This window comes from Girardinichthys multiradiatus, chromosome 22, assembly GCF_021462225.1.
Source record: "Girardinichthys multiradiatus isolate DD_20200921_A chromosome 22, DD_fGirMul_XY1, whole genome shotgun sequence".
NCBI lineage: Eukaryota > Metazoa > Chordata > Actinopteri > Cyprinodontiformes > Goodeidae > Girardinichthys > Girardinichthys multiradiatus.
The window spans coordinates 27,593,971-27,607,888 of record NC_061814.1 but is presented as its reverse complement, the minus strand read 5'-3'; the positions used below and the strand labels follow the sequence as shown (position 1 = coordinate 27,607,888).

At 41.0% G+C, this 13,918-nt stretch overlaps 1 protein-coding gene across 2 annotated transcripts; it reads right to left on the bottom strand.

Annotated features, from left to right (window-relative positions):
- Positions 1-4,592: 4,592 nt before the first annotated feature.
- LOC124859238 (adenosine kinase-like) lies at positions 4,593-13,431 on the bottom strand. Of its 2 annotated transcripts, none has more exons than XM_047351903.1 (11): positions 13,274-13,431; positions 10,955-11,029; positions 10,164-10,217; positions 8,788-8,866; positions 8,522-8,694; positions 8,341-8,449; positions 6,948-7,118; positions 6,818-6,853; positions 6,602-6,716; positions 6,426-6,512; positions 4,593-6,348 (listed from the first exon to the last, which is right to left on the bottom strand). In XM_047351903.1, the coding sequence occupies exons 1-11, from the start codon at positions 13,411-13,413 to the stop codon at positions 6,224-6,226; spliced, it is 1,164 nt and encodes a 387-aa protein (XP_047207859.1). In that variant the 5' UTR covers positions 13,414-13,431; the 3' UTR covers positions 4,593-6,223. The 2 variants fall into 2 exon arrangements, with proteins under 2 accessions (XP_047207859.1, XP_047207860.1); XM_047351904.1 differs by lacking the exon at positions 13,274-13,431 and adding an exon at positions 12,405-12,569.
- Between the last annotated feature and the right edge of the window lie 487 nt (positions 13,432-13,918).

Here is a 13,918-nt window from a genome sequence, read left to right as displayed (position 1 = left end):
TCATCCGAAAAAAGTACTTTGGACCACTGAGCAACAGTCCAGTGCTGCTTCTCTGTAGCCCAGGTCAGGCGATTCTGCCGCTGTTTCTGGTTCAAAAGTGGCTTGACCTGGGGAATGCGGCACCTGTAGCCCATTTCCTGCACACGCCTGTGCACGGTGGCTCTGGATGTTTCTACTCCAGACTCAGTCCACTGCTTCCGCAGGTCCCCCAAGGTCTGGAATCGGCCCTTCTCCACAATCTTCCTCAGGGTCCGGTCACCTCTTCTCGTTGTGCAGCGTTTTCTGCCACACATTTTCCTTCCCACAGACTTCCCACTGAGGTGCCTTGATACAGCACTCTGGGAACAGCCTATTCGTTCAGAAATGTCTTTCTGTGTCTTACCCTCTTGCTTGAGGGTGTCAATAGTGGCCTTCTGGACAGCAGTCAGGTCGGCAGTCTTACCCATGATTGGGGTTTTGAGTGATGAACCAGGCTGGGAGTTTTAAAGGCCTCAGGAATCTTTTGCAGGTGTTTAGAGTTAACTCGTTGATTCAGATGATTAGGTTCATAGCTCGTTTAGAGACCCTTTTAATGATATGCTAATTTTGTGAGATAGGAATTTTGGGTTTTCATGAGCTGTATGACAAAATCATCCGTATTAAGACAATAAAAGACCTGAAATATTTCAGTTAGTGTGCAATGAATCTAAAATATATGAATGTTAAATTTTCATCATGACATTATGGAAAATAATGAACTTTATCACAATATGATAATATTTTGAGAAGGACCTGTATGCCATTGTAAACCCAGATCCAAAGCAACTAATGTCAACAGTTTTCTAACTTTGATTCTAAAATACTGTGTATGGATCATAATGTATGTGGCAATCTAGACGCGCACCAAACTTTAACTAAGAAAGTAAACTGGTTTTTACATGCTGTGCAACACTCAGTGTGCTGACTTGCCTCCCAAGGCCAGTGCAGCTCTGATGTATCGCGCTGTTGGATAGAAGTAAGGACTGAGGATGAAATCTGTCGCATCGTCAGCCTCCACCCCATAATAATCCACAGTCATGTCTCTGTAGAAACGTGAGCCAGTGTTTACGTAAAAGCAGGGGACGTTGCTGGGGTTCGTGGGACCATGAGCAGCATTTACAATGTGCGTAATGCCCAGACTATGAAGAACTCCTCTGTCACGAGCTGCCACCCTGAAACAGGATCACAGGTTCACCTCTGTAGTAAGGATGCATGACCTTACTGTACACACATGTGCGTGCATGTTGATGGGTGTCAACCTACTCGTTGCCTATGTAAATGTTAGGCCAGACTTGATTGACGTGACCAGTTGGTCGTCTGTCCGCCAATAAGAATTCCTGGAGCTCAGAGACGGAGGGGGGTTCATACGGGGGATCACGAAGAGACATACTGTACAGAGATACACACAGTGAGCACTATCTAAGTACAGTCTGTGCAAGTCAGTGTGCAAAAAACTTAGCGAGAGTTGACAAAAACCTAAAACCTTCACAGTCCAATGTGTTTCCAATATAAATCACTTAGACTTACCTCACTTTATAGCAGTAAAAACATTTCCCCTTCAGTGCTTGCTCCAACTTCTGCCGCTTCGTTCCTTTTATAACTCTGTAATCATACACTCACTGGTGACAAACACACCCCACAACACTAATACAACATGAAATCACGTTTAAGCTACATGTCAGAGATCTCAGTCATATGGGCGGCACTGCAGAGAGAAGTGAACTTTAACATCAGCTTGCATATTTTCATACTGACCACAGGCTATGTTACAGATCTGCATATGTCAGTGTCATAGGGCCACACCACTGATCTGCTCCTTTAAGACAGCAAACAGGACTATTCACTATATTATTAAAACTATAAATGGTTTTCAGAATCTTTAACGGTGCAATTACTGCGGTGGAACTTTCCTTGTTTTTCTTTCATATAGAAAGTACTGCTGGATAAGTGCTTTCTGTGTTTAGCTGAGTCTTCTTTCTGTTCTTTATTCAATCATACGGACCCTTTTACAAATAAGAGGTTCCTTTCCACTGTCGCCACATGGTTTCTTAGAAGGAAGGATTGCTTTAAAGTCAACGACTTGATGCAGTCAGCTCGGTTTCTTATGTTGTTGACAGCGGGCTTTAAATGATCAACTGAATTTGACTGTTAATAAATTGGACTGTGTGTGAAAGTATTTTGGTCTGACTACATGATTGCTTTGGATTGAATCTGGACCTTTTTAACTGGACATAAGCTAGACCTGGTTGTCCAGCCCTAGACCCTTCTGCTTCTACATGTTTGCCTTCAACCATATCAGAAGATGCTGATGCTTCCTTTGCCACCCCCTTCCACCTGTGTGTCTTAAACAGTCAGGTGAAGATGCAACTGGAGCGACTGAATTGGAATAAGGCTGCAGGTCCAGATCATGTCAGCCCTAGAGTCCCGAAGGGCTGTGCAGAGCAGCTCTGTGGGATTCTGCAGTGCCTCTTCAACCTTAGCCTGGCCCAGAAGAAGGTTCCGGTGTTGTGGAAGACCTCCTGTCTTGTTCCGGTACCAAAGAAAACTCACCCATCAGTCCTCAATGACTATAGACCTGTTGCCCTGACATCTCACATCATGAAGGACCTAGAGAGACTCCTGTTGGCCCACCTGAGTAAGCAAACAGTAAACCATCAGGACCCCCTTCAGTTTGCTTATTGCTGTGGAGTTGGAGTTGAAGATGCCATCATACACCTGCTTCTTCAAACCCAGTCATCTGGACAAAGCCAGCAGCACTGTGAGGATCATGTTCTTTGATTTCTCCAGTGCATTTAATACAATCCAACCTGATTTTCTTTGTCTGAAACTCCAGAAGACTCAGGTGGAGGCCTCAACAATCTCCTGGATCAAAGACTACCTGACAAACAGACCACAGTTTGTGAGACTGAAGGGTTGTGAGTCTAACCAGGTAGTCAGCAGCACAGAACCACAGGGGACTGTACTCTCACCATTCCTTTTCACTCTGTACACCTCAGACTTCCAGTACAAGACAGACTCCTGTCATCTGCAGAAATACTCGGATGATTCTGCAGTCGTGGGGTGGAACAAAGGAGATGATTGTAGATTTTAAGAGAAACAGGAATAAGTCAAAAACTATTTCCATCATGGGAGAAGAAGTGGAGGTGGTGGAAGAGTGAGTATAAATACCTCGGTGTTCACCTGGACAACAGACTAGAGTGGAGATGCAACTGTGAAGCCATCTACAAGAAGGGACAGAGCAGACTGTACTTCTTGAGGAAGCTTAGGTCCTTTGGTGTTTGCAGCAAGATGCTGCATATCTTCTATAAGTCTGTTGTGGAGAGTGTGATCTCTTCTGCCATCATCTGCTGGAGAAGCAGCATCAGAGCCAGGGACTTAAAAAAGCTCAACAAGCTGATAAAGAAAGCTAGCTCTGTTCTGGGGACTCCTCTGGAGATCATTGTGCAAAGAAGGATTCTTCATAAAATGAAGAACATTATGGAGACCCTGAGCATCCTCTTCATGAGACTGTCCTACAACAACAGAGTGTCTTCAGTCAGACGCTTCTTCACATTTGCTGTAAGACGGAGCGCTACAGGAGATCCTTCCTGCCCACAGCCATCAGCATCTACAACGGCTCTGTGAAGAAACCCTCATAATGAGCTACAACGTTTAATTTCCCTTTGGGATTAATAAAGCATTTTTTAATTGAATTTGAATTGATGTGCCTTGAGAAAACATTTGGTGTTAACTGTACCTATATTTGAATTAATTTAAAATGAACTGAATTAAAGAAATGACAGCATGCATCCAGTCTTAGTTAAAAGAATATATTCTTATCAAAAAAAAGGAAAGTCATTAAAACCAGCTTCTCACAAAAAGATGCCTGGAATCAATAAATAACCAAAGCGATACATAAATACCTTTGCTGCTCATTTATGTTGTTCTGAATCGGTCAACAATGCAGTGCAACAGACAGATAAGTCTTATTTTTCATTTCTTTTTGTTGTAACCTCAGGTAAAAGATAAATATAGGATAAATTTTAGATTGGGCTGCACGGTGGTACAGTTGTCGCACTATTGCCTTGCAGCAAGAAGGTCCTGGGTTAGATTCCCAGCCGGGGGTCTTTCTGCATGGAGTTTGCATGTTCTCCCTGTGCATGTGTGGATTCTCACCGGGTACTCCGGCTTCCTCCCACAGTCCAAATACATGCCTGTTAGGTTAATTGATCTCTCTAAATTGTCCTTAGGTGAATGAATGAGTGTGTATGGTTGTGTGTTGCCCTGCGATGGACTGGCGACCTGTCCAGGGTGTACCCAGCCTCTTGCCCATAGACTGCTGGAGATAGGCACCAGCTCCCCGTGACCCAGTATGGATTAAGCAGTAGAAAATGACTGACTGACTGAATTTAAGATTATATGATGCCATCAACTCATTGTTAGTTCTCATAGTATGTAGATATCTATGTATTAATGAGTAATGCTCCTAATTTTACTTTATTCAATAAAAAGTGTTCACCTTTCAATTTAGAATCCTGTTAGAATGATCTTAGAACAGTTTAAATAAAAAAACAAAACAAAAAAAACACAAAAAGCAAAATTGGTATTTATTTTATTATTAATTTTCAAATATCGTAGTGTCCCACAGTTATGCGTAACTCGAGTATCACTGAGACTAGGAAGAAAAGGTCACATAAGGCTTTTTGGTGTATCTGGACATACATAGAAAAAAAGCCCATCAAACGGTGAAACATTTTAAGCAGGTAAATTTTAAAACACCTTCTGCATTATTCAGAAACCACACTTTTATTCTAGGTAATTGAGAATTTATCGACTGTGTCAATAACCGGAGCCGTTCAACTGGAAAACTGTGTTACACGGATCACAACTTCACACAAATTTTTTTTAAGTAGATGTCTATAAACGTTTTGGCCCCACAATAATTAAAATTACCCTAGTTTTTCCCCCATGAATATCCACCCCATCTATTTTTGTAGCAGAAGTTTTACCTCTGACAACTGCAGCTAACCTGATTAAATAAAACCCTCTCTTTATAATTCCTGACACTGTTGACTATTTAAAGAGATAACTGAACAGATGGTGTTCATTTCAATGCCCACTGAGATAACGTCCAACAACTTAAACCTTTTCTAAACAAATTTACACCCTCATGAGCCACAATTTACCAGACACGGCTGTAGCTTCAAGCTTTGCTCCATACAAACACATCTTCTGAACACATCTAAGGCCCGTGATATAAAGTAGATTAGACAAATTCTGGCCATCTTTTGTTTTTCTAGCTAAATTGAGTCAAATAGCTGGGAACATGCCCAGAAGTATCAAAATAGTGATTAGAAAAAAAATATATATATATAATTCTAAACTTATTACAATTTAATCAAATTTAATTAATAGGGTTAATCATAACACTGAACGCACCACCCGCATCATGGCACATAGTGGTGGCACCATTAAAGCACCACTCAGAGAGACTCAAAACCAATGATCCTGCTTCATGGTCCAGGACCAGAGCTCCGCTCACCCAACAAAAGGCCCACAGCTCACCTCAAACCCCGCTGACAGAGTTAAACACACACGTTAGAACAGGATGAACTGGATGTAGGCTTTGACATGACTCACATTTAAAAACAACAAAAACATTTGGTTTCTAAACTGCTCTATTAAAGCACATTAAACACTGATCTAAAATTGCTGCTGAACGTTTTTAGGGCTGCATCTTCAAAAACCTCCATAGGTCTCCATAGTGATGTTTTGCTCTGCAGTCCTCATTTGTGCTTGTGCTCCGTCTCTGGAAGAGGCAGCAATGCCAGACTCGAGAGACGTCAACAAGAGCGCTTGTAGGAAAGTCTGAGAGGTGTCTGTGCAGCTAGACGCTGGAGGTGGGACTCCAAGAGAAAAAGCTTTTGCATTTTTTACATAAATCAAACCAATACCTTGCAACAATGATTCCTTAATCATCAGCCACAAATACAAAACACCCCCTGATCTGGATGCATGATCCTCTACTGACCTCTTGAGGACAAACCGGATAGAGGCATACCATAAATAGGCAAGTAAAGATATGCAGACAGTTTAAAAAGAATTTCGAAGATTAAGTGACCAATAAAAAAAAAAGAAGGGAAAAAACAGGGAACAAACATCTGAGGTGTGGAGGCAGTGTGGGTTATGAGGTTTTCAGGCCGAAGGAAAAACATTCCGGTGTTCCTCATTTGAAGTCAGGCTTTTCTGGGAAGGTGCAACCTGCCCGTCTGATGATGACATTTGCAGAGTAATGTGCTGCCCTAACGCACTGATCCAGAGGTTTCTCCTGGACAAGCCCAGACAGGAAGCCTGCAGCACCCAAAGGACACTCTGTTACGATGAACACAGAGATAAAACAAGAGATACACAAAGTTAAATATTCTCACCTCCAACAAAAGCGTCGCCTGCCCCGTTTGTATCAACAATGTCCTTCGGGTCAATCTTCAGAACAGGGAATGTCTCAATCTTATCACCTGAGCAGACAAGGAAAGGGATTTAGACTGGAAACCTTAAAGTGGAGATTAGGCTTAAGACAAAGACATGAATAGAAAGGATCTCTAACCCAGGGCCATGATGGTTTCATCCTTTCCCTGAGTAAACACAACAATTCTCTGTCTCTTTGAGTTGACTTTGGGCAACACCTGGGCTTTCCTGGCAACCTCCTTAATGTCTTTAGTCTAAGAAAAAAATCAAAGAAAACCACACCTTAAGAGAACCTGTTGAAGGATGCGTGAAATACAAGAAAAATGCAGCTTCTCTCAGAAGGATGTCAACTCACCTCAAAGTCTTGTTCTTTACCAAAAGCAGCTGCCTCCTGGATAAGCAAATATTTAGCACAAATAATCAACTTTCTGGTTTATATCAAGTACAACAGAGAAATATGTTGATGGGGGGGGTCTCCGTCTTACCGTCTCATTGCCAAATAACACGTCAATGTAAGGCATAACCTGCATGAGGTTGTCCTTGAAGAACTGGCAGATGAAGGGTGCAGAAAGGTTCATGCAGAATAACTTGTTGTGTTCAGACGCGTGCTTCGCCACTTTCAGGATAGACTCCAACGACACGGTCAGGAAGAAACCCTGGAAATCATACCGTTATTAAGACAGGCCTGACATCCAGAGCAACTAATGAATCACTTACAGAAAAGTCAACCAGGACCAAATCAGACAAAAGCACGACAACAGCACCGGCAGGGAGGCAGGACTTTGTAAACGCAACCTGAAGATGAAGCTTCATGGTGGGAGGTTGCTAATTATTTCTCTTTGGTTGAATTTTATTTCAGTGACTCCTCAGCTCATCCTCCTGTGCAGTAATTTATGTATTTTTTGGTATCTTTCAATGACATGACAGGAGTTCTGTATTTTTGTTTGAGAACAATTAAAGCCCAACCTCCATGCTAAATACTGTGGTGTTTTGAATCTTTGATATTCAAATATTCTGATCAAATCCGCCAACCTTAGTGGAAACATTAAATTAAAAGGAGCACGGAGCTCAGCTTTCATCGCCTTCAGGTATACAGAGAGAGATAACCTCTCATTAAAATCATTTAAAGAGATTCTAACTGGTTAAGTGAAAATATTTCAGAGCATTTATCCACACAGATAGATGAAACCAATCACAGTTGTTCAGCATTGCTGATGATTCGCTAATTTTAGGTTGGAAATGGAGCAGAAGCTCTGCAGCTGCTGCATGTGTGTGGTTACTATTCCTCAGAGACACATCTTCCTGGCTTTAACTGTTAAAGATATGTGGATTATTACAAACTACCTCCGAGGAAAAACTGGCTTTAATTCTGTTTCAGAGCTTTACCGCCATGAGAGAGTCATACATAATGTATTTAGATTGTAATCCTAATTGAAGCTGTTTTTTTTTCCAGGGATAATTTAAAATGAACACAACCTACCATTTCCACGCTGTTTGGATTAGCAGTCTGAGGCTTTTAAAACATAAACGCTGTGAAGCTATCTGAGATTAAGGCTGTGTTAGTTGGATTTCACAGCTTTTAATTCATTCTGTCCTCCTGTACTCCTACAAGACAAGGCCCCGCTCAGAGTCACCGGGCGTAATCCAGATAAATGGCCCGTCTTCCAGACCCCGACAGTCAAAATGCACTCAAAAAACAGCCGCAGTAGACCAGAAGTTAGCTTCTAGAGAAAATGGGTTCTGGAACCCATGGTGGACATGTGCCTTCACTCTCCATTCAGTTCACCTCTCGCCTAGCAAAAAGTGACCTAATTCTGAAGGTTTGACCCCCCCTGCCCCCCACTGTTGGTAATAAGGACTTTAGGGTGAACTACTCACAGCAATATAGTAGACTTTAGCTTTTTGCACCAGCTCCCAGTTTTCTTCCAAGTCTAAATGCATCTCCTTTTTATAACAGTTAGCAGCAGCTAGGTTAGCTACCAGAGACCTGGGAGATGGAAACAATATAATTAGAGATTTGTTATTCACACACTTTACAACTCTTCTTTTAATCGCCCACCTGTTGTCTCCAGTGATGCAAGCAGCACACGTCCCCGTGCGCTCTTCGTCCTGCTCGTAGTAATGAGCGTCCACGTGGGCCTCCTCTGCCTTCTGCTTGAGGATCTCTCCAAACTTATCTTTCCCAATGCAGCCGAAGAACGTGCCGACATTATGGGGCTCCTGGATCATCCACTGCGGATCGTCGCAACAGCTTAGATTAACATCGGCACATCAAGTCTTCCCACAGAGACAAACATTCGCGGCATCCGAGTGTGTGTGACTGACCTGAGCGATCTTAACAGAGTTCTGGGTGGCTCCTCCAGCGTGATACTCTACTTTGAATTTCTTTACAAGCTCCTCAAATCTACACAGAGAAGAAAAATCGTAATTTATTCATCCACAGCAGTAGAACTGTAATAACATCAAGATGTTTGTGTAAATTTAAACATTTTAATACTGAAAAATCTCTAAATGCTGCATGTTCACTTTGTTCTCTTATTAAAAATCAGATGAAGGTTAGAGACAATGCTTTGACTCATTAATGGAGATTATCTTCTAATCCCTTTGTTTTCTACTAGATTCAGTACTTCTACATCTATCAGGGAACCTGCTGCACCTTTTTCTCCTTTTATAGTTGATGTCCGTCACATTTAACTGTTGAACTAACAGACATGAGCTTGGCTATAAGTTACAACCCTCAGAGAGAAATCAGAATGGGCCGATCAGACTTCCAAGAAAAAGGGATGATTGGTATCGACCAGTAAAACTGGGATCGGTGCATCCCTAGTATTAAGACTGACTGACCACTGATTATACAAACAAGGCGTTTATGTCCGTTACGTAATGCAATGCAGCCGGGATTTCTTGTTTCTCCTTTTGGGCTAAAGCCCATTTAATTTAATATTTCTTTCCATCTATCAGAGCTATGGGGGAACAGTTGCTTTCGTGCTACAAAGTGTGTGCTTTTAGATATATTATTAGGAACCGCAACAGGCCCACTGCTCGTAAGGGTCCTGAGAGGAAGTGAGTGGTCAGAGAAGGTGGAGCAATGAAGGAGAGGGGAAAAAAACATTTAGTTGTCTGTTAGTTGTGTCACTGAGATGTTTCTTTGAGGGATCATTATGAGAGAGTCTGACAAGGTAAATAAGCAAGTTTCTAACCGCAGGCAATGAGAGCTTCTGCTCTACAGATACATAAAATGAAGAGAGTTCATTTTTAACCACATATCCTCAAAAGCAAGATTAAAACTTAAAAGTTTATCAGCAGGATTTCAAAAAAGAGGCAGACTCAGTCCAGATCAGTATGAACACACTGTCTCTTATCTCCTGCTGTTAAATGTTTGCTTTCTGGCTCTGATCTCAGCGGGACTGGGGAGGTGAAGTGTCCCGGTCTGTTATTGGACGAGCCCGGCTCACTCTGCGCAGTTCGCTGTGCTGCCATTGGCCATCTGTGCAGGAGCAGGGGTCAATAGTTGCAGCTTTCCTGTGCGTGCCTGTTTTGGCTGGACCCCTCCAGAACAGAGAGGTGCAAACCCGGGATATATTCGGACGCATTTTTCTCACTGTGCAAAAACACCCAAACCCTGACACACGTCCACATGTGTGATGGTGCTAATATAACATGTATTCTACACTAAATGTTGCAACACCGGAGGTACGAACAGTGCTTTGTGCTTGTCCTCAGCCAGGATCTGATCATTGGGCTTCAGAGAGTACCTGTGAAAGATTAAAAACAGGAGAAAAGGGAAGCTGGTATTAGTTACACGAGATTGCAAAAAAAAAAGCCATTTCCAATAGTATTCATATCACACAGTAGATAAATCTCTGAGAAATTCCTGTACACTCAATGTGCTAATCAGAGAGCAATTTCCTTGAAAGAAAAACAAAGGTTTGCTAAGGATTAAAGGGCAGGTTTCAGCTCTAATCCAGGAGTTTACACAAAGGGCTTCTGAGTGGACACTGAGCTGGAAACCCAAGCAGCTCTTTGGCCTTTTAAATCTGGTCCACTGGAGACGGAGAGCTCTCAGACAGAGCAGGGAACAATACCTTGGGGCAAATTCAAGATTCAGATGATTCTCTGGATTACTGTAGGACCGATAAGAGTATTTCATTCTGCAGGGATACTGTACCAAAATAAAGAGCCACGGAGGCAGTTAATTTATTTTCAGCATGCATTAAAGCAATGGATCAGCGGTCTTTTTCTGTACTTTTTGGCTTCCTTCCTTATTGATCCACAAGGCTCAATGAATGTCTTCCCTCTATAATCTCCCTGTGACCTCACTGATAACAAAGTGCCGGATATGAATTGATCTGGTTTTGCTCGTTGCGTACTTTTGCTTATTTAGAACATATGCAACAAATCAGTACATGTGTTAATGTCAGAAAAACAAAGCGAAAAAGCCAAAAGCCATCTATGTTAAAAATGTTTTTATTGTTTTGTTCCTGGAACTTACTTGTCCAAGAAGTCTTTATCCACAACAGCAGAGATGTCGAGTAAGGGGTTTCCCATCCCAAAGAGTAAATTAGGGCTGGAAGAAAAACTGAATGTTAGAAACAGAAACTTGCTTTTAGTTTAACGCTGCTAATTAACCAACTGTAAGGCTTCTCAGACAGTAAGAAAGCTTAATAAATAATCTAACAAATCTAAAAATAATACTATTAATATGTAGAAAAGTAATCATTAAATCATTTAAATATATTTATTCAATTGCTTCATTAAAATACAGCTTAAATGCATTCATTTGTAACACATTATATATATATGAATTAATTGTAAATATTTATGACTTGATCAATGATTATTTTAATTATTCTTTACAGTTAGGCGTATTTATATTTCCATAATAATTATACATTATACGTGTATCTTTAACTGAAATATAATGATTTAAACATTTTCCTAAATAAACATCTTTATTTTTATTACATACATACATACACTAATTATATATTTTCAATAAATATAATTATTTAAATCTTTAAATAATCTGCAAAGCTCCGAACAGAGACACTTTTTTTTTTTTTTTTTTTACATATTTAGCAAAAGAAAAAAAGAAGACAGAGTGTGCAGTGCTACTCTTGTGAAAACTGTAACTTCAGACAGGAGAAAAGCAGAAATAACACAAAAAAAGCTGATGTTTATGCAGACAAATAAAAAAAAGGAGATGTGGTCCGTGGTGAGGATCTGGGCACTCATGCATGCTCTTGTTATGACACTCGCAGCGAGCCAGTCCAAGGACAGAAGTAAATTGCATGTTTCTGCATTTTTCCAGAACCGCAGGGCTTAACCACCTGAAAACATCATGATCTCGTGATGCCAACAACCGCATGCACGTCTGCTCTTTGTGTCACTAATAACGCCACCACCTAAAACCCCTCTGGCAATTAGATAATCTATTACAGAAAGAAGGTTATGGTGCAACCTCTTCTCTCTGAGAACATACATAACTAACAAGCTACAAACCCTGTGATTATTATGAGTAAGCAGACCAGGAGGAATCAGAATATGAGTAAAACTAAAAAGTTAGATCTGTAATGCACTTGCTTTACTTCTGCAAGCCTGAAGATATATCAGTGTTTGTGGGAAAACTGCAGATGGAGACCGTCTTTGACAGATGCACCCTCCATATGAACATATGCTGCCATATTTTGCTGGAAGCCTCTCTGATGAAAATGGAAGACATGATTTTCAGAAAACAAACGCAACAAAGAAAGGCACCTAAATCTGAAAATGACATCTATCCAAAGGATGCCACACCCTTACTATCATCTCCCCCAACACACACATCTGACAGTATGCAGTGAGATGATAAATGGGCATGTGCAGCCAATTACACTAACCCAGAGCCCATGCCTGCCTCCAGATCTGCTCTGCTGGTTGTACATCCATCAGTATGTTCTTACCTCACAGCAGACATGATGTTCTTCTCTCTGTGTGCACCAACAAGACACTGGCAGACCTGTTGAGCAACCTAAAAAAACGGCTCTGAAAAGGCTAAGCTTTGAAAAAAAAAAAAAAACAACAATTTGAGCTCAGCGTGAGGGCCGATCGATTTCTTCTCCCTGCATCTGCAGCTCCTCCTACTGGGGACTGACTGATTGGAGGCATCTGAGGAAGGAAGGGCCACAGCGACCTGCCTCTGTCCCATGATTGGCTTGTTTCTTACACCTCTGGTCTATTTTAATGCACTGTTTGAAGCTTCATTTCCCCGTGAGGATCTTGCTGAGGATCGGTGCTTATATGAATTAGGTTCTGATCTGATTTCTCCACAACAAAACGGGGGAAAAAGAAGAATGATGACATGGTTCAATGCAGACCACGTGACTGCTCGGTTTTCCTTTGTTGTTTTTGGAGGCTGGTACAGAATGGATCCTGCACGGACAGTCTCCAGAAATCAGGCCTGAGCATTTCTTTCTGCAGCTCCTAAACATGCAGGCCAAGTCGGTCATGTTAAATTTAGATTAAATATTGGCCCAGCTAACACAATCCTCACTGCTGCACCTAAGGGACGGCTAAGGTTAAATCTTTGCTGTCTGTGTTAAAGAATAACCAGATAAAGACACTTTGCACACACCGTGCTGGTTGAAGAACAACATACCAGGCTCAAGAAACACTTTAAATGCATAATCTCGTTATTTAAGTAGCCACATTATTGCACCCAGGGTAGCGCTTTATACATCTGATTTGGCGCACAAATCACAACTCAGGAAAACGCTGTTTCCCTTTCTCTCCCCCTCCGAACAGAAACATCATTACAGCCGATTTTAGTCACCTTAGTTCAGTAGCAGCCTTTTTATTCGGAGACTCTGTCTTCTCATCCTCGGAAAGTTTAAGTTTCTTTGCTTTAGGTTCATCAGAAGCCATGGCTGTCCGTACTGAGCACGTTGCAATCACCTTATTCAAAGCGGTCATGCAGTCTATTCATGTACATAATTAACCCTGAGTGAGGACTCACAGGTATCAATGGCCAAAGGTTACACTGTTAAAGAAATAAATAATTTAGGTTAAGATTTAGTCACAGGTTAGTTTAAATAAAACCGTAAGAAGTACATGATTATTTTTTTTATTTACAGTTTTTTTTTTTCATTTATAACAGTTAACCCCATCAGCCAATACGTTTTGTTGTTAAAAATGTATTTATTTACTTGTGTATTTATTATTTATTAAATAATTTTGTATTTTTCGATTTTTACTCAACTTGTGCTGCTTGTTTTGTTTCCTGTTAAACTGCTTTCTTCAGTGATAAGTGAACTTTAATAAAGTTATCTTTGTTAAATATTTTAATCCACATATAATTAAGTTAAATGTTAATTAATGTAACGTTAAAAGTTACAGCCAGTTAAAAGAGTTTAACTGCAGCCCAATCAACTGGTCTATTGAACAATGTTAGCACCACCAAGTGACTTTTATTTTTAAG